We start from the raw sequence: 25528 nt of genomic DNA, 5'->3' as shown, positions 1-25528 counted from the left end.
GGTGAGTGTCTTCCTTGAGGCAGCCATGTGTGTGAAGGAGGGTACATTTGATTAGTCCAAAAGGATTAAAAAACTGCCCATCATTGGACATACCTTGCGTTGATGTGTTTTTTAGGACACCTTGAACACGTAATGCCCTGCCAGGAACCCCGAAGGAAAACCCACAACAAGGGTGAAACAATTTTTTTTTTTAAAGTATAAACATAATAAGTGCATAACACACAACATGCACGATAACACAAGCGGAAGACTTACACCAGAATTCCTTAAGGGTTACCTACGAAGAATTAAAACCAAAAGATAAATTCCACAATAAGGTTAATCCAATAATCCATCATTAACTCAATGATCACAAGAAGCCATATGCAATAACAGATTACACCATTGAAAGATTGAAAGGATACAATATAATTTCTCTTCAATAAGCATGTACACATAACATAAAGGAAACTGATAAATAACATCCCAATCTTAGAATTACATTGCTCTTCCAATACATGGCTTCTCAATATACATATAAAGATACAACTTAACCAATTACAAGGTTACAAAAGATCACGATAAAATGACCACATAGGTCTCCAAATAACAGTAATCTCCAAACATGAGATAAGCATGAGCCACGATTCACAGAAACACCTGCGAAGCCAATCCTCGCATGAAGGTACGAACAAGAACATCCAATGGGAAGTGGCACTACCACCCGACCATGTAATTCCTAAAATGGAATCACCCCACCGTGCTAGGAGATAGCTGAGGACCCTCAAGCAAGCAAAAGATGACATGGTCGACAAAATAATACGACTCCATGACAACACAAAGAGACTCCACAATAATCCAGGTGACTCAACATCACAAATACACAAGTGACTCGATATCACAAAACACAAGTGAACAGGCATCACACACACAAGTGACTTGACATCACAAAACACAAGTGACCCTAAAGAGAGAGTGTCATCGCATAGCTTAAGATGGATACCATGGTACAACCTCCATAGGTCCCGACTCACTGTCCTGGTAACCTCTCCCGAACCTTCGGTTCCAACTAAGTCTCATGTGAACCCTTCCAACCTTTCGTGAAGACAAGGTGGTCGGTTTGTCATTCCAGGCCTTCTCACTACATTATGAGCCTTAGTACAAGCACTCACCTATGCGCGAGGTACAATATCTTTATTAATGTTTGAGAACTACCCACCTAATCAATTAATTAGATTATCACTTTTTATCTTACTTTTGAAGGGTCATCCTGCCAACCTCTTTGGGCGCAACCCCCTTTCAAAAGCCACTCTCTCAAAGGACACTAAACAAACATGGTCACTCCACGAGGACCCTATGGTGAAGCAGACAACCATAACACCACTATCCAAAAACAAGTGGTCAAACAAGGACATACTGACTCTTGGTTAACCATAAGGCAAAGACACTACATGGTTAAGACAACGAAGCCATCATATATCACTTGGTCAAAGGTACCAAATACGCCACCACAGGACGACTAAACCATAGACCAGAAATGACACAATATAACTCTTGCAAGGAAAGCTAATTTCACTAAGTCCGCACTCAAACAATCTTTGAGAAAATCAGCATCATAAGCACTTGCAACATCATTGATTGAAAATTAAATAAAACACTCTTTTACCATTCACATCTATTCAATTTCCAAATCAACATTCCATCAAGGATAAAATTCACGTCAAATACTCAACCGAATAAAAACCATGAACTCCTAACAGGCATTTAATTCATTTCCAAAATATATCCAAATTAACCAATTTGCATTACTAATTCATGCCTTGATTTCCATTGATAAATTTATTAAACTACATAATAAAAATCATTAGGAAATTACTATTTATATTTAGCATTAAAAATCACTTTAAAATATTTCATTTAATAAAAATTAAATTCATAGCATAAAGGAATTTGTACCGCTAAGGGTACAAGGTTACGTGGGGGTTGAGGCCAACCCGCGGTAGTGCTGCTGTTGAGGCAACAGACACTACCTGCCGGTAGTACTGTTGCCGACCGGTAGCAGGCCTACCGACCGGTAGTGTTGCTACCTTCGGTAGTAGTCCTACCGACCGGTAGTACTGCTACCTGCGGGCAGTAGACACTACCGACCCACGTGGTGGGACTAGCCTGCCACGGGGTAAGGTAAGGTCCACAATAAAATTAATTTCATACTTCCATAGCATGGAAAAACAATATGCCACAAAATCGTTTTAACATGAAAACGATTCTTTTCCGGATCTTTTCATGGGCACACACACAGTGCCAAGATCCAAAGTTACAAAGGGATATTTACCAATAAGGTAAATGGTGAAATAAAATCCTACAAGAACCCCAAATCTTGGGCAATTAGAAACTAGGAAGCACACAACAAACCTAATCTAATTCCTTTTATTCCAAATAGAAGAGGTAATTCCAGAAATTGATTTCCATGAACAAATAGCACACAACAACTAGAGAAATGAACCATTTCTTTCCTAAATGCAAACATATGATATAAATTTCACAAAACCAACAATAATAAACACTCTTCCTTCCATTCCAATCATTCCACAAGAATTTACAAGGAGATTTGCATAATTTCAACACACAGGAAGCAAACTGAAAAAATTCAAATTTAAATTTAAAACAAGAAGAGATTATCCAACCTTGAAGCAAACTAGCAAGCAAAATGATGGAAGAATCCCAATCCTTGCAACCCAAATCGAATTCCAGCTCCTCCTTCCAGAATGTTTTACCAAATTTCTCTCTAGAAATTCTTGCCCCCCTTCCCGTGAATTTTTCCAGGCATATATGGAAAAAAAACATATTTTAACCTAAACTTTCTAGGTTTAAAGTTTTTCCATCCAATCAGATTTAAATATTTTTAAAGTAAAAAGCAATCAGATTTACTCCTATTTCCAAAAACAATTCTTTTTCAGCAATTAAAATTCCAAAGTCAAAATGGAAAGGTAAAAAGGAAAAGCTTTTATTTTATTTCCTATTTTCCAAAATACTTTCTTCCAACATAATCATTTATCATTTAAATGGCTAGGCAATTATTTATTTCCTTCCACAAAATATATTAATGCAACTTTACACAATGAAATAAGCCATTTAACCATTTAATCTAGCAAATCATTAATTTAATTAAATCAATAATCTCAGAGCATAATAATTAACTAATTACGCCAACATAAGATAGCATTATCCATTCAATTAAATAACCATACAGATGAACGAAAACACGCAAAACGAAGAATGATCAAATGACGACTCACAAATGACCAAACCAAAGCACTATGACTCGCATACCAGCCAGACGGGAAAGACAACCGACTGACAACACTGACACGAGTGTAACTGCTGGTCAAGTTAGGGTCCAACAACTATCTCCTCCACTCCCATCGGACATATAAGGCACGCACAGACCTGTGAAACCAGGTGGAGTCGATACCCCATACCTACCCGGTACTTGTACCTGCAATGTCCTGCACCAAAGAACCACACATGCATATAGACAAATATATATATACAGACACGACACGCACACCGATAAAGGAGAATCGTGACGTTCCCTGTCTCACCGGAGTGAGTGAAGGAAAATCATCCCCTCACATCCCATACACATGCAAACACGCAACATATAAATAACGCATCGCACATATAAGGTAAAAGTGTCAGTCCATGATAATGATTCATAAAATAACATAAATTATAAGCACTGAGATACTGCATAAAATCATACACCACAAATCCAGATAAAGCATGAAATAACATCGCATTAAATCTTTTTCAATATACAATCATGATCCACTGAAGTCAATCAAAAATATACAAAAAGAGTCTGAATGAGGAGGGGTACTACAAGGAGGGTACATTTGATTAGTCCAAAAGGATTAAAAAACTGCCCATCATTGGACATACCTTGCGTTGATGTGTTTTTTCGGACACCTTGAACACATAATAAAATACTAAGTATTCTATCCTCTCTCGAACAAATTAGCCTCATATGCTAAATAACGTGATCAAATAAGGCAACTCTAAGGTTTACAATGCAAACAACCGATTTTATATTTTGGATAGACTTAGTGAATTGATGTGATAAAGTTGGTAATCACAAAGGGACTTACGTTTTGCAAAAAAAACTGGAATTTGGAATACTTGAACTCAGAAAATAAAAGATAAGAGGAATAAAGGGGTAGGAAATCTAAGCTAACACCTAACAATGTAAGAAATGATTGCTAACTTGATGAAACCAAACCAAGCTTTGCTTCGCCATGAGGAAACAACTACACAAAGATGGTGCAATCTCCTAAGGATAAGCGAATGATTTTCATATTTCTTATGCACACCAACACCATGATCAATGAGCATAGAGCATTTGAAGTTAAACTTTAATTGAGGTCTGTCTAACCATACATTGCAACTTGTAATCAACAAATTCCAAATGGTATGAACATTAGGGTTCACCATTAATCAACAAAAAGATATCCCATTCAACTAATCAACAAATCTTAATACTTTGAGAAGTAGAAACCATGCAACATGTTGAAATAACACACAAAATCCAACATATCTTCAACGAAAGTAGTATTTTTATTCCATCAAGTCTTGGCAACAATTTCTTCTCCTCCTACTCTACTGCTAACTTTCTAAGGCTACTAACTATTTACTATACATTGACTGTTTACTATTAACCTTTACAAATGAGAAGGTTGAGTCTTATATAGAGGTTGAGTCTTACAAATGAGTGGCCGGGATTGATTTGGAATCAATGGTCGAGATTACATGATGAAACCCTAATTAGGGTTAGTTACAATTAACTCCTCTTTGACCAATGAAAAATGGGGTTAGGTACATTGATTAATATTTGATGAAGTGCCACATGTCACATGTATAGTTGTCCCCCTTGTAAGATGAGTCAGGTTCATTGAACCTGGATGCCTTGACTTTGAATTATTTGATTGGTTGAATGTTATTAGTCACCACATCAACTTACACTTCGTAGATCATCACAAAGGAAGTTCTTTCATCTTGAGCAATATCTCTTGATACTCAACATTTCCAATTGCTTGATGTGATGGCGATGGGTCATATTCCCAAATTGCATCATCTTTATGATCAAGTCTCTAACTTTGCTTAACTCTTTCAAAACTATCTGTTTGAGAGATGCATTCCTTGCTATTCATCTTCATCTCTCATTGCCTTCATGATGCACAATGCTTGATCATCCTTGTGCATTTCACTTTTCCATCTTCAAGTTCGGGAATTCTTTGTCTTGACTTTGACTTTAGGATCTTGTATTTCTGAAAGAAATTCAAGATTGTCATAAAATCTCCTTTATCATTGCAATGTCGAATCTTGCTCTTGTTGTAATGTCTTGAACCTTCTTATGAGTGGTGAAGTCCTTCATGTTGTACATTCTTCATCTGCTTTCTCCTTGTCACGATTCCTTGAACTAAGGCCTGATTGCAAGGTATAGATGCAATATTTTGAAGTATTGAGCTCTTGGTATTCTTGCAAGCTGCATCCTCCTCCACTGCAAGCTTTTGATTTTCATTCTTCCCTTACTTATATCAGACCTGCAAAACAAACAAATATTTAATCAAACATATATGAAATGAATGAAAATACCATCAGTCTTTTCACAAATCCCATCATTCAAAACCCTTGCAAATTGATGAATGCTGATGAAATTTGCCTTATAGATTGGCCTGCAAATAAAATTGTCTCAGGTTTGCAATTCGTACTTTATCTTTGCTCCTTGATTTAGTGTTTGAATCGAATTTGTGAATGATGCAATTGGGAAGGTTTGATTGTTCATTTATACCTTGTTGTTTACACTTTTGGGTGAGGTTGGCTCTATTGCATTATACTTAAATCGTTTTAATTCCTCCCAAGGACAACTTGATTGATTGAAATTAAATATTTTTTCATTAAGGGGTGGCATCTTGGAGGGGGTCAACCTATCACTCTCTTGGAGCGCAATTGCAAGGTACTGAAAGTATTCTGCCTTATTTTGATTTGAACTTAAACAATTTTTATTGCAAACCTTTAGTGCACATCCCATGTGGAAAGGAAATTTTCATGTTTTAAGGTTGGGATTGAAAAGTAGAGGTGCAATTGTGCTCATGCTTGGTGGGATTGCATGGTTGAAAGGAAATGGTGCCCTTGCTTGGGTGGGATTTAGATGGTGGCTTGCATTGGCGGGTTTCATGTATGTGCATGCACAAATTGTAGGTGGGCGGAGCTTATAGTGTGCTTGCACAATCTTGACCTTGGGCGCAAATGAGATGCGTGCATGCACAAGTTCAACCTTGGGCGCATTCTAGGGGTTTGCTTGCACAAAATGTAGGTGAAGGGCCCCTTAAGGCAACGCTTAGACAATTATTTTGAATGATGATTCTGATCATGAGGCTGGTTTTGAGGGGTATAATTGCACACACTAGAGCACATTCTTCATGTGTACATGCACAACTTAGTGTAAGGGTGAGATTTAGGGGTCCTGGTGCACAAAACATAGGCGCAAATGAGGGGTAAGAACTTTCCTTCTATTCAAACCATATAATCTTGAACCCTAACTCAGGTTAAGGGAAAGCTACTGCTGTCTTTTGACACCTGCCCCTGGTAACGATGCCAAAAAGTGTCAAGCACACTTGATATCATTTTGATCAAGGGATATTTGTTTTGATCAGGTGTGTGCAAAGTTTATGCTTGGCTGCAACTCTGTCTTCAAATTGAATTTTCTACATGAAATGTAGATTTGGTCTAATTTGAGGATCTTAGATAGACTAGAAGACAATGATACAATCAAAGAAACCCTAATTTACTTGTGAACCAATGAGGGAAATTGCTTCGAGTTAAATTGTAATACATTCATAAATTAAATCAGAATAATGATAATAGCAACAATCTCACAATTAATTATATCATAAATGAAATAAAAAACAAAATTGCAACAATTTCAATAACTTATTAACTAAATAAGAAATGAATTCATAAACAACATATGCATAAATGAGAAAGCAAATTTAACTGTTTTCAATCCTCATGAGCAGGCGCTTCCTGACTAGATTGATGTGCAGAACACAAACTCATCTCTCAAACAACTCCTTTATATTTAATATAAATAAATAAGTTTTTATGGAACACATGAATTGCTAAATAACTGCAGAAATACTTATTTGAAATGTGACTAGCTTACTAGTTATGTATGACTAGGGTTTTATGTAGATACTAGCTGTGGCATTTAGTTATAACAGCTAAAACAGTAATTCCACATTTACTAAGAGACAAACAACTCCTAAACATCCTAATAACAACATGTTACAACAGATTTGTATCTTGTATATCTTCAGTTCAGGCGGTTCTTTTCCTTGGTGGCTACCAAACAAACATCCTCACAACTGCTTAGAATATCATGCAACAAGTGTAACCTCCTTTAAATCTTACTTTGGAGAATACTCATTTTGGAATGCTGCTGTTATAGACAGCTTGTTTGACATATTTCTAAACAAAGTTGTTACCTAGTGCAACCAAATGGTTGTGTTTGGACAGCTCAGCAACCACTTTCCACAGTAGATTTATCTTATGCAACAATTATATTGCAGTTTTGTCTTGCACAGAAGAAGTGCGGACTTATGCAGGAAATGTATTGGATTGTTGGTTGAAAATTTTGTACACTTGGGTAAGTATACAAAATTGTGGTTTCAACCACAGTGTGTGAGTAAAACTCTCCTAATTAAGGGAAGGCTCCCCCTATCTAACTACAACTTTAAAAATAAAATAGGATGGGACAGCAATCTTTCTTCTTCTTTCAAGAAAGACAATATCCTTTTCTCTTCATAGAAAAGTGATAGCGATTTGATATAAAACAGCAGTAACAACTTTTGAAATGAAATGAGGAAAAGGAAATGAAGTTTCCTGAAAGCTCAAAGACTTCTGTCACTTCCTTCGGGACGGGACAACAATATCAAACTCAAAGACTTGATTATGTGAAGTCCTATCTACCCTTTTCTATACTAATTTAATTAAGAACAAATTATATCTTATCCTTTCTACATAAAACAATGGGAAGTAGTATAAGCTCAAAGACTCTCAGCTATTTCTCACAAAATCTATTTTTAAATTCTGTTAAGAACAAGTGTAAGAACAAAGTCTTACAACTTTTTCCAATAGAACTTCTACTTTAACTAAATTAATCTTCAATACTTGTTGCTCAAAGACTGCAAATCAAATTCGATTAAGCTCTCAAAGAAACATTTGCAAAAAAGGAAATATGGAACACAAACCCAAGAATGTAGCACAAAGACTCAAAGCTTGAGCAATTTTCTTCTATTCCTTTCAATTCTTCGATTTACACATAAAAGCTCAAAGACTTCTTTGCTGCAAATTTGGCAGAGTTTTTGCTTGCTTTCTAAAAGATAAAGATTACAATAGACCCCTCAAGTATTTATAGGAGAGGAGTCTTGAGAAAAAGGTGGGAGGATCCTAATTAACTTGAGAGATTCTCTCAACCACCAAGACTAATTCAATAACTAACTATGACTTATTCCAACTACAGTCCTAACTGAACTCAAACTGTAGTTGCCTTACATGTAATTACAAAAGTGCAAGTAATGACTTATCTTGCAATTTACAAAAAAGCTTTTACATGTAACATGTCAAAAAAAAAACTACAACAAAAAAATTACAAATTTGGAAAAATACAACTAAGTGTTGAAAAACACTTAAGCTGCAGTATGTGAAGACATGAACCCTTCGAACTTTTGGATGATCATTTGCAGCTCATTAGGATCCGGTTCATGGGTGTTCTTGGCCACGATCATGGTTTTCACGACAACATCGCTGCAACGAAGGATTGTGGCATTATTTCTCTCAAAGGAAGATTGAATTTCCCGCAAGCAACCTTGATAAGTCACTAAGGCTTGAATGGATGCTGCTGAAAATGGTTAGCTTTTCCACTCTTGACGGATCTTCAACTGTAGATCAGAAATAACCTTTTCTTCTATCAACAATTCTCCATCATGACCCATGATGGTGCAAGAAGCTTTGTGACAATGCGAGACCATATCCTAAAAAACTTCCATTCGCAGCCTCATAGCATCATCAATGTCTTCAATAAGTGACTTAAGAACAAGGGCTTTGTTCTCCAAGAGTTCCTGATATTCCAAGTATACAACTCTTGAAGGAATTACCTGACGTTTTAGGAGAATGCTTAACTTTTGCTGAGGAATTTTAAACCAAATAGTCAAGATGTCTTCTACCTTTTCCAAGTTCCGTTTGAAGTTATCAGAAACTTGGTTCAATTGTTCTTCAATGGTTTTCAACTTGGCCATTATTTGGAAAACCTCCTTCAAGACTTGTGCAGATAGATTATGAAGCTGGTCAACCCAAGATTTCAGTGCTTGTACCTTTTGAGCAGCTCTCTCAACTCCCTGGATTGATTCTCGTGCCTCAGAAGAACTCGTAGGATTACTCACTTCACTAGTCGGTTTTGTGATTTTACGAATAGCTGCAACAAGTTGCCGGTTGTTCTCTTCTAGCTTATCTTTCTTAGCTAGAAGTTCATCATATCACTGCACTAGTGAGGCTACAGAATACTGGGCATCATGTTTAACCACTTCATGCATTTGCTTGCCCAATTCTACCCTTGTGACTTTGTAATCAGCAGCTGACATCTCTTCAAGTGGCTTATCTGCTAGAGGCTCAACAATTTCAGCCACTTTCATCTTGTTGCTATCAACAGTTACTTTGGAGATTGTCTTGGCCTTTTTAGCAACCTTGGGTCTAGACTGTTTAAGTTGCTGATAATCAAAGGCATCGGGTGAGATTTCTTGCTTCTTTCTCTCTGGAGTAAAAGAACTAAGCCATGGAGGTAAAGCCATCAACTCTCCTTCAGTAGCAGTTGCGAGCAAAGGAGAAGCAATTTCTATTTGAACAACTGTGGTCATCCTGGGAGGAGTATCTGTTTGGATGGCGACCATGGTATGCTCAGTAACCAATGGGCATGAAGAGTGCCTCATAAATTCTTCAAAACCAAAAGTGGAGGTATCAATCTCTGACAGCTGGATACATGCAGGAGTATCTTCAGGAACTTCCAACACTCTCTTGTTGATGATCAGGAGGCGGCTTGTATGCTGAAATAGGAACGACATTCTGAGGAGACTCTTCCATCATTATGTCAGGAGGAGAAAGGGGCGTCTCAATGGAAACTGAGGAAGGGATTTGATAAGGTGAGTCCGAAGCTGGAGACTTAGGAGCATCATCAGATTTCTGCCCTTCTTATGGATTATCAAGATCGATCACTTGAACATGAAACTGTGACTTTTCCTTTCCACGAACTGTCGCCTCCTTAAGAGGAAGCACTACTGCCCGACGAACTCGCAATTTGATCCTCGTGCCAGAAGATGATGCACCTTCCTTGTTGTCAACCTAAATCTTAGACTTACGTCCAAGAGGCCCCGTAGAATCATCTTCTTTTCCAACCTCGATTTTGATGAGTCTAACACCATTACTTTTCAGCCAAGCGTTGGTGTTAGCCAAGATAGGCTGAAATGTCTCAAGAATGGATGTGCACTCCTTGTGTGACCATTGGATTAAAGGAAGTGGAGCTTACTCAACCCTTCATGAAATATATTCAGGATCAAGCACATGCCGATCATCAATCATCCCTTGTGGAATATCCACCAAGTTCAAATCAACAACTTGCTTAGCAGTAAGCCTGCAGCAATCCATCTTCAGAATTTCCACTTCTGTACGAAGATCTACCCAGATATCCTCAATACGATGCATGTGCACGAAGGACTTTTTGATCTTTTCCTTCATACCCCGGTAATCAAAATCAGCTCTGGACTTAAACCTTTTGAGCTTAATTTCCTGCATCTCAGTCTCCATAGCCTTGGCTTTGACGGATGTGACAAGAGAATACCGGCCAATTTGCAATGGGTTTGTTGTAGAAATCCCCATTCCGACCTTATGTCTGACAGACTGATGGGCATGCACAGCCATGATTTGTCTTCCCAACTCCATAAGCATGATCTTATCAGTCGGGTATCTAGGGAGCATGTATGGCTGCCCACTATAGCATCCGACTCTCATATAGGTAAAGGTCGGGAATTGAAGAAACAAGCACCCATACTCATTCACTCTTTCCCATGCCTCATCTAACACCCTTCTGTTCTTTAGAGTTCTGTCAAACTGGCACATGAAGTAACCGAAGAATGCATCTTGAACTCTTCTGAAATGCAATCTGCTGGGTCTCAAAGGGAGCTGATCATAGTATTCCCATGCCGGTATAAACGAGCGGTCACCCTTAGTAGAAAAACCAGGGAAATGTCTGAGTGACGCTGCCGAATACACTAAGTATGAATTCATATAGAAAGTCATGGTGGAAGGGACTGCCGCAAGTTGCTCGCACAAGGTATCATTGATGACTTCTCCCCATGATATATGATGGGACTGCCTTATGAACATGACGAACTGGTACATCCAGGGCTCAAAAACATTAGAATGTTCAAGACCCATCATCCTGCTGAGGAGAGTTATGATGTCTCCAATTTCCCATTTGAAGTCACAGCGGTACAACTTAGCCCACCTTGAGAAGGCGGCTCGTGGCTCATGAATCTACCTGTTAATATGACGTTTGCAATCCTTTTCCCTTTTTACATAGTACTTAGCTGCACTATCTTTGGAGATTTCCATATTAATAGGTGCCGGTGGTATTCTGAAGACTTTCTCAATTGTGTCTGCGTCAAGGCGGATTATTGCTTCACCATCATCATTTTCAATGGTTCTTGTCTCCTTATCAAAGTGATGGGCGCAAGCGAGAACAAATTCAGGTTTTAGGGCAGCCATTGGAAAAGAAGACGCGTGATGGATATGGCTGTCCAATAGCTGCTGTATATTGCTATCCTACGGATCCTCTACCCTCTTGACAAATTCTGACATGTCCACATGCCCAATCTCTGTATCTTTTATGCGATCCAAAGGAGAAGAGACTTGAGAAGGTGAAACCTCATTTTGGTACTTATCATATTTATACTTCATCTTCTTTGAAATTGGAGATGACAACAAATTTGACATTGAAGGACAACCTGGTATACTCAGATGAAGACTTAAAAGTGTTAAAGCAACATCATAATCAGCTGCAACTAACATTTTTCCTTCTTCAAATGGGAAGAACTACAACCCTTGCACTTCAGGATTTTGTGAGAGAAAGAGAGGAAATAAATCGGAAATGTTAGGAATCTTGACTTTGACCAATTTCGGATCTTGGGGAAAATTTTACAAGTATACAAGTTTGGAATGAATGCACATGCAATCGGATTTTTAAAACCCGAATGCAAGTATACTTGTAAAATGGAAAATGGAGAAATGAGTGAAAAATGAGAATTAGACTTGTGGGAAATGATGTGAACAAAAAGTATGGATATAGGCGATATGGATGGATAAAAATAGAAAGATTTTGGGAATGACATTTTAATGAAAATGGGAAGAAATTTGAACATGCAATCCGGTTCAAAAAACCCGATTTTGGAAGGATGGGTATTTTTCATCTTTGCAACTTGGAATTTGAACAAAAGATGGTTAAAACTTTTTTAACCATAAGGGAAGAACAATGATTTTCATCCAACTTGTAATTGGGATTTAAAATCCCGAATACAAATAAAGAGGGAAAATGGGGAAGAACAATGCAATTCAAAAATTGCTTTTTAAGGGGAAAATTTCTCTCACAAAACCGATTTTTGGGGCAAAATCAACATATATACAAATCTACAACTAGAAAGGAAAATAAGAAAACAAAAAAACAAGAAAATGAAACAAGAAAAGAAAATAAATCATACCTTGTTCCAATTTAAAAAATGCCTCTTCAAAAGATGATCAATCTTTGAAAGAAGGAAGAATAGCTCTTAAATAAAGATTAACCGCAATCCGAAAACCCTTGCCACGTTTTACCAAAATGCCTAAGGCAGAAAAACGTGGCACCATATGCAAATTAAATGGCCCAAAGAAATGGTCAAATCTCCTTCCAACTTCAACGCCTAGGCATGAAAGGCAAAAACGCCTTACGAGATTGCAACTTCATGGAGTTAAAATCCCCCAAAATGTGGATTCAAGGAACCACGTGGTAAACCGTTTTTGCAGAAAAGAAGGGTAAATCATCACTAAAACAACAGCAACGTGTTCTTCAACTGACATAAATCGCCTTGCAACAATATCGCCTCCTTACTCCTTGAATTTCTCCACAAAAAAATTGGGAAGAATTTGTGGAAAAATTGGCTTAGGAGAAGAAAATCGGGTTTTTGGGAAGGAAATACAAGTTTTAATTCATGTATTCACATGCAATAGAGAAAATTGGGTTTTATTTCCCATTTAACAAGTTTTAATTGTCACTTTTCCCTCAACAAGGCAAAATCGGGTTTTGGAAATGAAATTACAAGTTCAAAATTTTTTAATTTGCACTTTATGGAGAAAATCGGGTTTTTTGGGCAAAATAGCAAGAGTTTTAAATGTCACTTTATTTCATTTCGAGGCAAAATCAGGTTCTGGAGAGAGATGTGCAAGTTACAAATTACTTGTAAAGGGAAAATAAAATCCCTCTAACAAGTTTTAATAACTTGCACATATGTAATAGGGGTTTAAAATCCCTATTACAAGCAAAAGACATTAAAATAGGGGTTTTATAAAAGAAATACAAGTTAACTTGTAACTTATCCAAAAAATCCCTATTATAACTTAAAAAAAGCCAAAAAGCATCAAGGGGGAAATAAAAAGCAAGTTACAAGTTCTTTTTTTTCAATAAAGTGCACTTGTAATTAGCCAAAAATTTCCCTACAAAGACTAAAACAAAGAAAATCATTAAAACTTGCAATTCAAGGAAAATTTCCCACCTGCAGTCAAGGAGAAAAAACCCAAAATTGAAGGAAAGACATAGCAAACAAACCCAGAATGCGACGAACTTTGAAACGTGGTTCGAGGATGGATTGAGGATTAAGCCAGTCCAAGGATCAGGCGAAATTCCACCTCGGGAAGCGTGCCATAGAGTAAAATTTTCATTTTTTGACAAAAATTTCATGTAATTGTCCTTCATTTTTGAAAACAAAAATGAGGACAATATGGATTTGTTGACGTGTCTGAAATCGCATTGCTGCAAACTTCATACGGCCAACGCAGAATAGAATAGCCGACTGATTATCCTACTCTCTCTTGAGATAAGGAAGTCTCTAATGCTGTTTTCTAAGTTTGATCAAAGGAGACTACCTCAAGGTTTCTTTTGTCAGGTCTTGACTGCGGGATCTCTCAATGGCTTGATGTGTTTTTGCTGGAAACACAAGGGGGCTTACGTTTGATTAGTAATTTCATATACGAATTCCCAGGGACCTCTTTTGGTTTTCTTTCAGGTGATGTTGGTTAATTTGAAGCTGATTTAGCAAGACTGCAGATTTCTAAAAAAGGGGGATAAAATTGGGAGGAAAGAAAGGAAGGGTAGGGAGAAAGAGAATGGTAAATGTTAACTAGGACAACAGATTTACCCAAGCAGACAGACACCTCCGGGAAACCAAATTAAGCATCATCAGTCATTCAGACACAATGTTTGCATAAACTCAGTGCAATCTTCAAAGGAGAAACCAGATTTTCATATTATCAAATACAATATTAGAACTTCTACATTCATGATATGTGTACATTTGATAATCGAACTGAATCATAAAATAGCCCAGATTAACCATGCAGAAAGGAAAAAAGCAATCAGCTATCCTCTAATGGTATGGACTGTGAAGATTCTATCAGATGCTTGGTAAGAACTGCTGTGTAAAATGAACAGACATAATTTAAAAGCTTTCTAATTTAAATGAAGAAGGAGACCATGCACTCACAAGGAAATTTGAAGGTAATTTCAATCCATTGTATTAATTCCTGCAAAATTTCTTCAGAGCTTTCGCAACAATTCAAGAACTTCCTCTCAAAATGAGGGAAAACCAATCCCCTTAAATAGGTTTCCAAAAATGGATGAATGGCCAAGATCTAATCTAAACAAGTGGCCCAGATTCATCCTTACAAAAAGAGGGACCCACACTCATAAATAGGGGGATAAATATCTACAACTACCCCAAAAGGAGCAATAACTACCAAAGGATAATTACAACTTTTGAAATAATCCAAAAAAGGGAGGTGCACCAAAAAACTTTACAATATGTTGACCAAAAGTCAACTGTCACCTTTTTGGAACAAAAGTGCACTTTTTAAGACTTGGAGGGAAAAAGGCATTTTTGAGAAACTACTTTCTCTATCCTGGTTTCACATTCCTTTTGCAGAAACTGGTCTTCGCCATGCAGGTACTCTCGCCATAAATCACGACCTGCTGCTCGTTCCTCGCGGACATATTCCTGAAACTTGATGCATAATTGGAAGAGGGGATTAAAAGGCGGCATGGGAGGGTGGCGAATTTTGTATTGCATGCCTTCGAGATACTGGTTCACGTGCCTTAAACCGTCCTTCCAGCTGGAGCGATTACGCTCGAAGCACAATATGTCTGAATGGAACTGACCAGCAAAACTCAAGTCTTCAATGGAATAAGAAACCTTATCTACTCCCAATCTTTCCTCCCAATCAGGCCGGATTACACTGTCGGACAGGTCATTTATCCACCCCGAAACCATTGATCGGAGGATGGTCTTGCCTAGTTCTTGCATGTTCCCCAGAATTGCCTCACATGCGTCATTTTCTTTGTCAATAATTTCCTGGGCGTCGTTCTTCATGGTGACGGTCCAATACCATTCCTTGAGAACACTGATGCTATGGGGATTCAAGATGTCAGGCAGTGTGGGAATTTGTGTATGTGTCCAGAAAAGAGCTCTTAGGAGGGGAAGGGTAGAGGCCGCTACTTCATGCATGTGAAGGGATTCTCTCTTTACTTCCAACAGCCTGACGAGAGTGAGCTCTCGATGGAGAGCCATTTCCTTTACTTCTTTGAGGATCTGTTCTCCCTTTTTCTTGATGTCTTGCACCCATTCCTTAACGGCCTTTGCGGTATCCCGGATTCCTTCAAATTCAGTTGTGGTCCTCTGCGCCAATGCCATTGGGGGGATATGGGATTCAGAGGGGTTGTGCAGTGGCCGTAGGAGCTTATCGATGTATCCCTCGGCTTGTTCAGCACGGGCCCGATACATGTCCTTTTCAGCCGTGACCTCCTCGAGCTGTCTGAGTATGTTCTGCACTGAGTCCTTAAATTCCTCCTTTTCTTGCTCTTTTGTAGCTCGTCCGATGGGGACAGTCGTAATGCTATAATCTGCCAGGGTTATTTGATCTGCTGGCTTGTTTACGGGCGGGGTAGCAATATGAAGAGTGCGGTTCCTTTGCCCATCCTTGGTTATCTTAGAGTATGTTCTCGGTTTCTTCTTCCCTTTTGCTTTTGTTTGATCCATTCGTGAGAAGATGTCTTCAAGGTCGATGGGCGCCTTGGTGGCGGCCCTGCGCTGAGCTCTGGCGATCAGCCACTCTTGAGGCACTGTCTGGGTTGAGGATAGGGTTAAGTTAGCACCTTGTGCTCCCATGCTTCCAACTGGCTGATCACAAATTAACAGCTGTCCCGCCATCGGAGGGGTGGAAGAAGGAGGAAGCTCTTTGTTTGCATCTGAGTTCTCCCCTATCTCACTGAATAATTGTCTGACATCTTCCTGTGATGGTGGCTCCTTGGTTCCCTCGAGCTCATGGATCTCGTCTGCTCTTTGTTCCCCTTCGACAGTTGAGTCGTCCTTGGCTGCATGGAGGAGTAGTAATTCATGGCGGCTCTGCTGGGTAGGTTCATGCACTTCGATCCCCTGGGTGGATGGGATTTCTCCTTCCTCTATCTGGTCACCCGGCTTAGTCGGATTGGGGCCCTTTTGCTCGGTGTCCGGCATATCTGGAGCAGGAGGATCATTGGCTTGGAATGCCTCTATGTCACTCTGGGAAGGCGGAGCAGGTATGCAATCCAAATCTATGGCGTCGTCGGATGAACTGGGGTCCTTTGAAGATGAAGTGGTCTCTGGCCTTCTTATGGGAATCTTCTCCCTTCTTGTTCTTTTGGACGTCCGAGTCCCTCTGCAAGCCTTAGTTTTCTTCCTTTTCTCTGGTTTTTCAGCTGATGTCCTTTCATCTTCGGAAGACCGAGAGTCGAAATTGCCCATCAGATGGTAAGTAAACTGGACCCCTTCATGGACTAGCCTCTCGATCTGGTGTTGTAACCACTGATCTGTGTATCTTGCCGGGGCTGCCATGACTGCTTCGAAATCCGTGATTGGGTCTTGAGACCAATCAACGCCTGGCAAGAGATGCCTTACTGCTTCGAATTCCCGGACTTGGAGACAGTTCCCCGAGTCTGTGAGCTGATCCGGGACCCGACGGTACTCAAAGAGTCGCATTTGCTGCACACTCAATCTAGAATATTCCCGTCGCCTGACTTCGTAGTCATCGGAGCAATTTTTCCAGTAATCTTCAATTGACTCCTTTGCTCTGTAGCGCCTACCGTAAGCTCTCTTTGCCAAATTGTCATGATCAAAACATTTTCTCAGAAAATGTTCCTGTAGGCCATAGGAGGCTAGCTCTGCAAGGGATTCTTCTGCTAGGGTGGGAGTTCTCAATTGGACATCATGGTTGCCTATGATCATTGGAAATGCGAATCCAGCTTGCTTGCTCTCTCGTAACAATATGCCGGCAGGGCGTGATTGTCTCGCCACCTCCATGAGGACTACTTTATCGGTTGGATACCGCGGAAGTCGAAGGGGGGCACCTTCAAAGCCAGCAATTCGGAGGTAGGAGAATCTTGGGAACTGAATAAACCAGGCCCCATACCTCTGCACTAAAATGGTAGCTTGCTCTGAGAGCCTTATGTGTAACCCTCCCTGCATTAGCCTGACTAGGCGCATTGTGAAGGCGTCGTTGACGCGTTCGTATTGTCCAACCGCGTAAGCCGGGCTGCTCTTTTCCCTTTGAGCTATATCCTGGTAGTGCAGCTGCGGGTAGCAATCATAAACTTTTACCTGACCAGGCCCATTCCCGATCTCACCTTTCATTATTAATCCTGGCAGTGGCTGGTTCTTTGCGAACACATAGACCAAATAGGAGGTCATGGTGAAATACTTCTTTGTCTCAAGCTCAATCAGCTGAGCGTGGATGTTATCACTTATGATCTGGGCCCAGTCAAACTTAGACTTTCCGGCAAAGACCTGTTCTGTAAAATAGAACATCCATTCTTCAAAGTAGTTGGACTTAGGAAGTCCCATGACTCGGCTAAGTAAGGTGACCATATCGCCATGTTCATTATGAAAGTCACTTCTGGGGGTCTTTTTCACAATCCTGGTGCTTGAAGGCCTTTTCTCTTTGAACCATTCTTCGTTAATCAATGCCCTGCATCGGGCTGGGTTCATATCATACGCCCCCTGTGCCTCGTCCATTGTTGTAGCTATGGGATTATTTGGAAAGGGGATATCAAATGCATCACCGATAGCCTCAGGGGAGAAGTCGGCAATAGTGATATCTTCCAGAAGCACTAATCTGGACTTTGGCTCATAATGCCGAGCAACTTCCACTACTAATTCATAGTTCTGGATTGCTGGAGGAAAACCTGCTGCTTGGGCGATGCCACTTTCTAGCATTTGCCTAGGCCTGCCATATGCATTGGGTGAGAAGACCCGATCCCTGAAATCCTGAATATCAATATGGCCAAGGTCGGTGTCACCAATGTTGTCCCAGATGCTCTGGACCTTTGACTCTCTTAACCCTCCTCTCTGATACTGATACTTCATTCTTTCAACTTTCCGTGGGACGTCTGATTTGGATGCTCGTGAGGTTTCTGCTGCAGCGGGTGTTCTTGATGATTTTGCCGCTGATTTAGGCATTTATCCTACACAGCGAGACACTGATTACAAGGTGATACGAGAATGACGATGCGGGTTAGATAATAACAAAAGTGTTTCAATAGACCGAGATTAGTTTAAATATCATTCTGGGCTAACAATCTGATTAACTTCAACAGCATCATATTCCTGAAGATTTATGACTAAGCGTTCTCACTTTCGAATTTTTTGATTAATTTTAACAAAGACAAAACATGAGAATTTTGAAAAGAGATGCAGTTTTCGGCCAAACTTCGGGAATGAGTCCTAAATTTTGGATGCTCGAATGATGGAGATGCAGACTCTAAGCATTTCAAATTTTGCGTATTTGCCTATTTGATCCACACATTTTAAATGACCGTACGTGATAAGGCGTACTTACCTGATCGGAGCGAATGATGGGTGATTGCTCGACCTTGCGGCGGGGCGAGCGGATGATCCTGCAAAATTTGAATCCCAACGGTTATCCTTCCTGTTTAAATTTTCGCAGTTTGGAAGATGAAAGAGGATTTGTCAATTTCACATGGTTCTGTGCCTAGCAACCTGAATTTTAAATGGTTGATGGGAGGATGATGCAGTGTCTTACCTCCTTATTTTCGGATTTAAGAGTTCCTTTCGAATTTTGAATTGGAGGTTTTCGAATCTAACCTTCGCGGGTGTGCTCGTCCTGACCTCCGCGTTACACACTGTGTCTTCTGCGTTTAATGTTTTGCTTGCTTTTTGGACTTCGTTTTTACTTTCACCTTGGAATTTCGGATGCTTCGGGTCCGAAAACGCTGCTTGCCCGACCTTGTTGAAGCTCGAACGCAGGGGCTCGAAGTGCGTTTTGTAATGTGTTTGCTTTTGAAACCTTACTTCGCCCTTTTCATTCGGAGCTTGGGGTCCGAAGCATGCATTTCGATGTGTTTTTAAAACCTACACTTCACCCTTGGTCATTCGGACGCGGGGGTCCGAAACGTCGTTTTTGATATGTTTTAAAAAACTTTAACTTTGTCCCTTTTCATTCGGAGCTTAGGGTCCGAAGTGTGTTTGATATGCGTTTTTTAAAAACTTACCTTTCGCCCTTGGTCATTCGGACGCGGGGGTCCGAAACGTTGTTGATGTTGCTTTTAAAACACAACCCTTCGCCCTTGGTCATTCGGACACGGGGGTCCGAAACGTTGTTTTTGATGTTGCTTTTAAAACACAACCCTTCGCCCTTGGTCATTCGGACGCGGGGGTCCGAAACGTTGTTTTTGATATGTTTTAAAAACTTTAACTTCGCCCTTTTCGGAGCTTAGGGTCCGAAGTATGCATTCGATATGTTTTTAAAACTTTAACTTCGCCCTTTTCGGAGCTTAGGGTCCGAAGTATGCATTTGATATGTTTTTAAAACTTTAACTCCGCCCTTTTCGGAGCTTAGGGTCCGAAGTATGCATTTGATATGTTTTTAAAACTTTAACTTCGCCCTTTTCGGAGCTTAGGGTCCGAAGTATGCATTTGATATGTTTTTAAAACTTTAACTTCGCCCTTTTCGGAGCTTAGGGTCCGAAGTATGCATTTGATATGTTTTTAAAACTTTAACTTCGCCCTTTTCGGAGCTTAGGGTCCGAAGTATGCATTTTGCGCTACGTTTTAAACTTAACAGCTTGTGTTATTCGGACACGGGGGTCCGAAGTATGCATTTTGCGCTACGTTTTAAACTTAACAGCTTGTGTTATTCGGACACGGGGGTCCGAAGTATGCTATTGCACTGTGTTTTAAACTTAACCTTCACTAAAGTTCGGACCTAAGGTCCGAAAACGTTGTTGGGCAGTGTTATGTTTTGAAACTTTAACTTTTTGGAAATTTCGGACCTAGGGTCCGGAATGCGATTGCCACCTTATGCTTTCAAATTTTGAATTTTCACCTTCGGACGCTTACATCCAAAAGGGGGGGAGCGCACAACGTTTTAAACTTAACAGCTCAACTTGACTTTCGCCAAGTTCGGACCTGGAGTCCGAAAAAAAATGCTTGCATTGCGTTAAGTTTTGAAATTTTGGAACAAACTTTCGGCATTTACGCCCGAAAGCCAGATCAGTCAAGAGGACTCATTGGTTCGTTACTCCAACGTCGATCAGCTTACGGACTGATCACGAACTCGCTCGAGGAGACACGAGAAACTCTGTTTCGATTCTCGGGACGACGATCAAAAAACTCAAAACTGGAAAGGGGGGGACCCTGTCGGCGACAGGGGGCGTGTGCAACGCACAACAGGATTGCACATCAAAGGACAAATCCTTGCATAGAAAAACAAAGCTAATACCTTGCATAGCAAAACAATTTCTCTAACCAAGTAATTGTGCCTTATGCAGCAGCTCCAAAAACTTTTAGAAGCACAAAAAAGCAACTGTGTAAAACATCTTAAACAAACAAGTGTTTTAATAACCAGTTTTTCATACTTTTTCATTTTTTAATGTTTTCCCTTATAGAGTGCATGTTTAAAGCATAATGTTTTCCTAATCTAAAAACCTTGTGGAATGGAAGTATAAAGCATTTTAGTCTGAGAGAGCTCTCATGTACCTAGTTAATGTTTTCTGATTTTTGTTTTGTAGATTGCAACTGTAAAGCGTCTTCCTTGCTTCCTTCTTTGCTGACACTTGTTTTCTTTATTTTTTCTAGTTTATGGAATTGGTGAGTTTTGCTTTCTTATCTGCTTCCTCCTGTTTTCTTTTTTGCTTGTTCTAGTTTATGGATCTGGTGATGTTTTCATCAATTTTATGAGGTTTTTGTCCATCCAGGAAGTTCCATACATAAGGTTGAAACATGTATTATATTTATGCGTTCCTTGTTTTCCTCAAACCTGGTTTTTGTTTGATGTTTGTAATTTGCTTCAAAGTCATGGTTGACATTGAAAACATAAATACAAATATAATTTTTAACTTTTCCTCTATTTCAGGAATTTTACATAAGCCACAAAAAGTTGGTTTATTTTGTGTTCATATTGAAGCGGAGACACCTTAGCTGTCGTTTTGCAAATAAGCTCTTGCTGTCACCACTTTTATGCTTTCTGAGGTGATACTGGAAATGGCCTTTTCTGCATGCAAGAATCTCAATGGTCCCTTGGAAATTTCTTATGGCACGAATTGCAATGGTACAAACACATTACAATACACATGGGTATCTGCAAGGCTAAAATACAGAGGACAGTTTCTTGTGAATACAAGAGACTCAGTTTCAAAAGGTAACTGGAAAATTTATGGAATGAATAATCGAAATTGTTTCCAGAATGGAAAATTTGTCTCTTTGTGTCCCATCTCGCGAGCTAGTAAAAGTGAAGTTCAAGAGTGTCCTGCTGATCATAAAGAAGGCCTATCAGATCCTTCAACGCCACTTTGTGAAGGCTATCCAGAGGCAAGAAGGTAAGTTCCTAACAACTTAGTGTGATTTGGTTATTTTAATTATTGATTAGATTATGTGCTGATTCTTGAGTAGACATTCTAAATCTGTTGCTGGTTGAGGCAGTAGAAATCTGCTGTTTATGGTTTATTTTTGTGTATTTAGAGCTGGTGGATGTAACTCCTATATTGTATAGTATGTTTGAAGTACTGTTCTATGCCTTTCATTCATGTTCATAGAGGGGCTTGAAGCTCCTTAAGTTGGTCTGTTTGATTTGATTTACACAGCATAATTGCACTCAAATTTTATCCACTATTCCTTTTTTGTCACATAGGTGGAGAGGAAGTGTACAATTACTTGATTTGCTTTTCTTCAAAAATCTACTTATGAAGGTCATTATGTAGGAATGGGAATTGAATAGAATTCAAACTGTCATTTTTCCAACAACATTGAAATGCAAGCTGAGGCGTTATTGTACAGTCTCTCTATGAAAACTTTTTAGCTTTCTTGTCCCACTTTTCTTACTATAGCTTAATGATTGAAATTTTGTTTATAAGTACAGTGTTTAAACATACAGATAGAGTGGCAACTAATATTGTTGCCCTTTTCATCTCTCTTTCTTTACTTGGCTAGCTTTGTCTGGCTGAGAATGGAGGACTTCAATTATATGAATAAATTTAGTCAAAAGTTGCTTCACAAGTGAAAATATGGGCATTTATGGGTTCATAAATGCATTTTAATCCTAAATTTGATGCCATTAAAAAAACCTAGCATTAAAACTGAAATATAAAATGTCAATTGAGCAAAGGAGTGGACAGATGCTTGAGATAGAATTTGAAATTCTTCCAAAACAGAAATGTGTCCCCAAATTTCTAATCAAATCACCAGAAGGATGTGTGATTGCCCAATTTCACATGTCAAAACATGTCAAAATTGAATGTCTGCTTGATTTTTCTTTTGGCAAATTGTGGACAGGGGGTCCACTCCCTTATTTTAAGAATCCAAAAAACAGATCAAGAATAATTCAAATGGGTGTGCATCAAAATTACATATTCATCATTCTCCTCATTTCTTTGATGATCTTAAGGTCATATTATGCATTTCTTTTAATGGAGTTTTCTTCCTTTTGACCTCCGTCCATTTGTGTTCAGAATTAGATGAGGAATCCATGCCAGAGCATTGATCCCTTTTCAAAATTTCACCTCAACCAATGGCAGTAGGAGACCCAACAGGCACAATTGAGGAAAAACAATTTTTTGATCGTATGTCAGTCATCGCGCTGAAATTTACCTAGCCACAACATGAGTTAAAAACTCTCCTAATTTTAAGGGAAGGCTCCCCCTTTCCTACTATTACAAACTAACTATAACATATAAACACTAATCTAACTTGGGTGGAACAACATCCTTTTCTCTTTTCAGAAAAGAAACTGCAACTAAAGTAACAAATCTAGAAATTTAAGAAATTTCAAGAACTACAAAGATGCTTATATGAAAGGAAGCAAAGTTTTCATGAAAGCGCAAAGTCTTCCATCACTTCCTCGGGACGGGAATATAGAAGCAAAGCTCAAAGTCTTCATTTGTCTATTGTCCTATCTACTTTCTAGAATGAATAATATGATAACAATGTACAACTTCCAACAACTCAAAGTCTGTTGATATGGTGCACCTCTAAATTACTATAACTAGGAGTAACCACAAGCACAAAGTCTTATAATCTCTCTCTATTATGAACACTTAGCTACGATAATTTTATCCTCAATATTTGTAGCACAAAGTCTACAAGAAATCAGATTAAAGCTCTTTTCAACAACTTCACTAGAATCTCAAATACATACAAACAAGTATATCATTGTGACATAAAACACAATAGCTCAATATTTGTAGCACAAAGTCTACAAGAAATCAGATTAAAGCTCTTTTCAACAACTTCACTAGAATCTCAAATACATACAAACAAGTATATCATTGTGACATAAAACACAATAGATATATGAACAAGGCCTCAACACAAAGTCTAACCCAAATGCCTTCTTTGTATTGTTTGAGAATTCAATTTACAAGTATAAAACACAAAGTCTTTATTGCTGTAAATTTCTGCAGAGTTTTCTTGCTTGCTAAAAAGAGATAAATTACATAGAGCACCCTCATATATATATATATAGGAGAGGGGCTGAGAGCAAAAAGTGAGAGAAGTCCAACCAAGACTTTTCCACAACCACTATAACTAACTATGACTTATTCCAAATTACAGTCCTATTTTCTTTCAACTTGTAATTTGTTTACATGTAATTACAAGTTACAAGAATGCAAGTAATGTGACTACTTGCAATTACAATTTTTCATATTACATGTAATTTGTCAAAGGGAAATTACAAATGCATATAATTGAAACTTCAATTTACAAGTATAAAACACAAAGTTTTTATTGCTGTAAATTTCTGCAGAGTTTTCTTGCTTGCTAAAAAGAGAGAAATTACATAGAGCACCCTCATATATATATATAGGAGAGGGGCTGAGAGCAAAAAGTGAGAGAAGTCCAACCAACTAAGACTTTTTCCACAACCACTATAACTAACTATGACTTATTCCAAATTACAGTCCTGTTGTCTTTCAACTTGTAATTTGTTTACATGTAATTACAAGTTACAAGAATGCAAGTAATGTGACTACTTGCAATTACAATTTTTGACATTACATGTAATTTGTCAAAGGGAAATTACAAATGCATAATTGAAACTAATCTAAGTGTCCGAGACACGACTCTATTTACATCATCCTCTGTCTAAGAGGTCTTCATGCTGCTACAAGATGCTAGAAATTGAAGTATTTGAGATCAGTGAAGGTATTTGTTCAGGAACATCAACTTGCATCATTTGACCATGAATGGTAATGACAGTGACTTTATGAGGATCAACCATTGAACTTGAAGATAATGAAGATTCTTTATTGGCCATTGTGATAGTGAAAGTCACTTCTTTTTAGCACCTAACACTACTACAATGCTTTGTAACAATGCATTCCTCTCTTGCATTACTCCATTTGTCAAGTTCTCTCTCATCACGACATTGACCTCTATATTTAGTAAAGGAAAGAAAATATTCTCAATGGTGAGACTAGAACTGTCATCCTTGATTTTAGATAGGACTTGACTTAACCACTTTTCTTTGCTTCATGGTTCATGCCATTTCGATCCTCTTTGTGCATATGACATTGTACTCTTACCAGTTTACATTATTATTGTCATCAACATATGACAACACTGGCTTTTGCTCACTATCTTTACATACATTAAGA

General features: G+C 38.7%; 1 protein-coding gene across 1 annotated transcript in view; it reads left to right on the top strand.

The window, feature by feature from the left end:
• LOC131050531 (uncharacterized) overlaps positions 1-25528 on the top strand; it is a 96573-nt gene that overhangs the window by 12156 nt on the left and 58889 nt on the right. The window contains exon 2 of the mRNA XM_059214817.1: positions 21793-22255. Within this exon, the coding sequence (XP_059070800.1) occupies positions 21897-22255 (359 nt within the window). The 5' untranslated portion in view covers positions 21793-21896. The remainder of the gene's footprint in view (positions 1-21792; positions 22256-25528) is intronic.

Source organism: Cryptomeria japonica, chromosome 2, assembly GCF_030272615.1.
Source record: "Cryptomeria japonica chromosome 2, Sugi_1.0, whole genome shotgun sequence".
Lineage (NCBI taxonomy): Eukaryota > Viridiplantae > Streptophyta > Pinopsida > Cupressales > Cupressaceae > Cryptomeria > Cryptomeria japonica.
The sequence above is the reverse complement of the archived record's forward strand: the minus strand, read 5'-3'. Positions and strand labels throughout refer to the sequence as shown.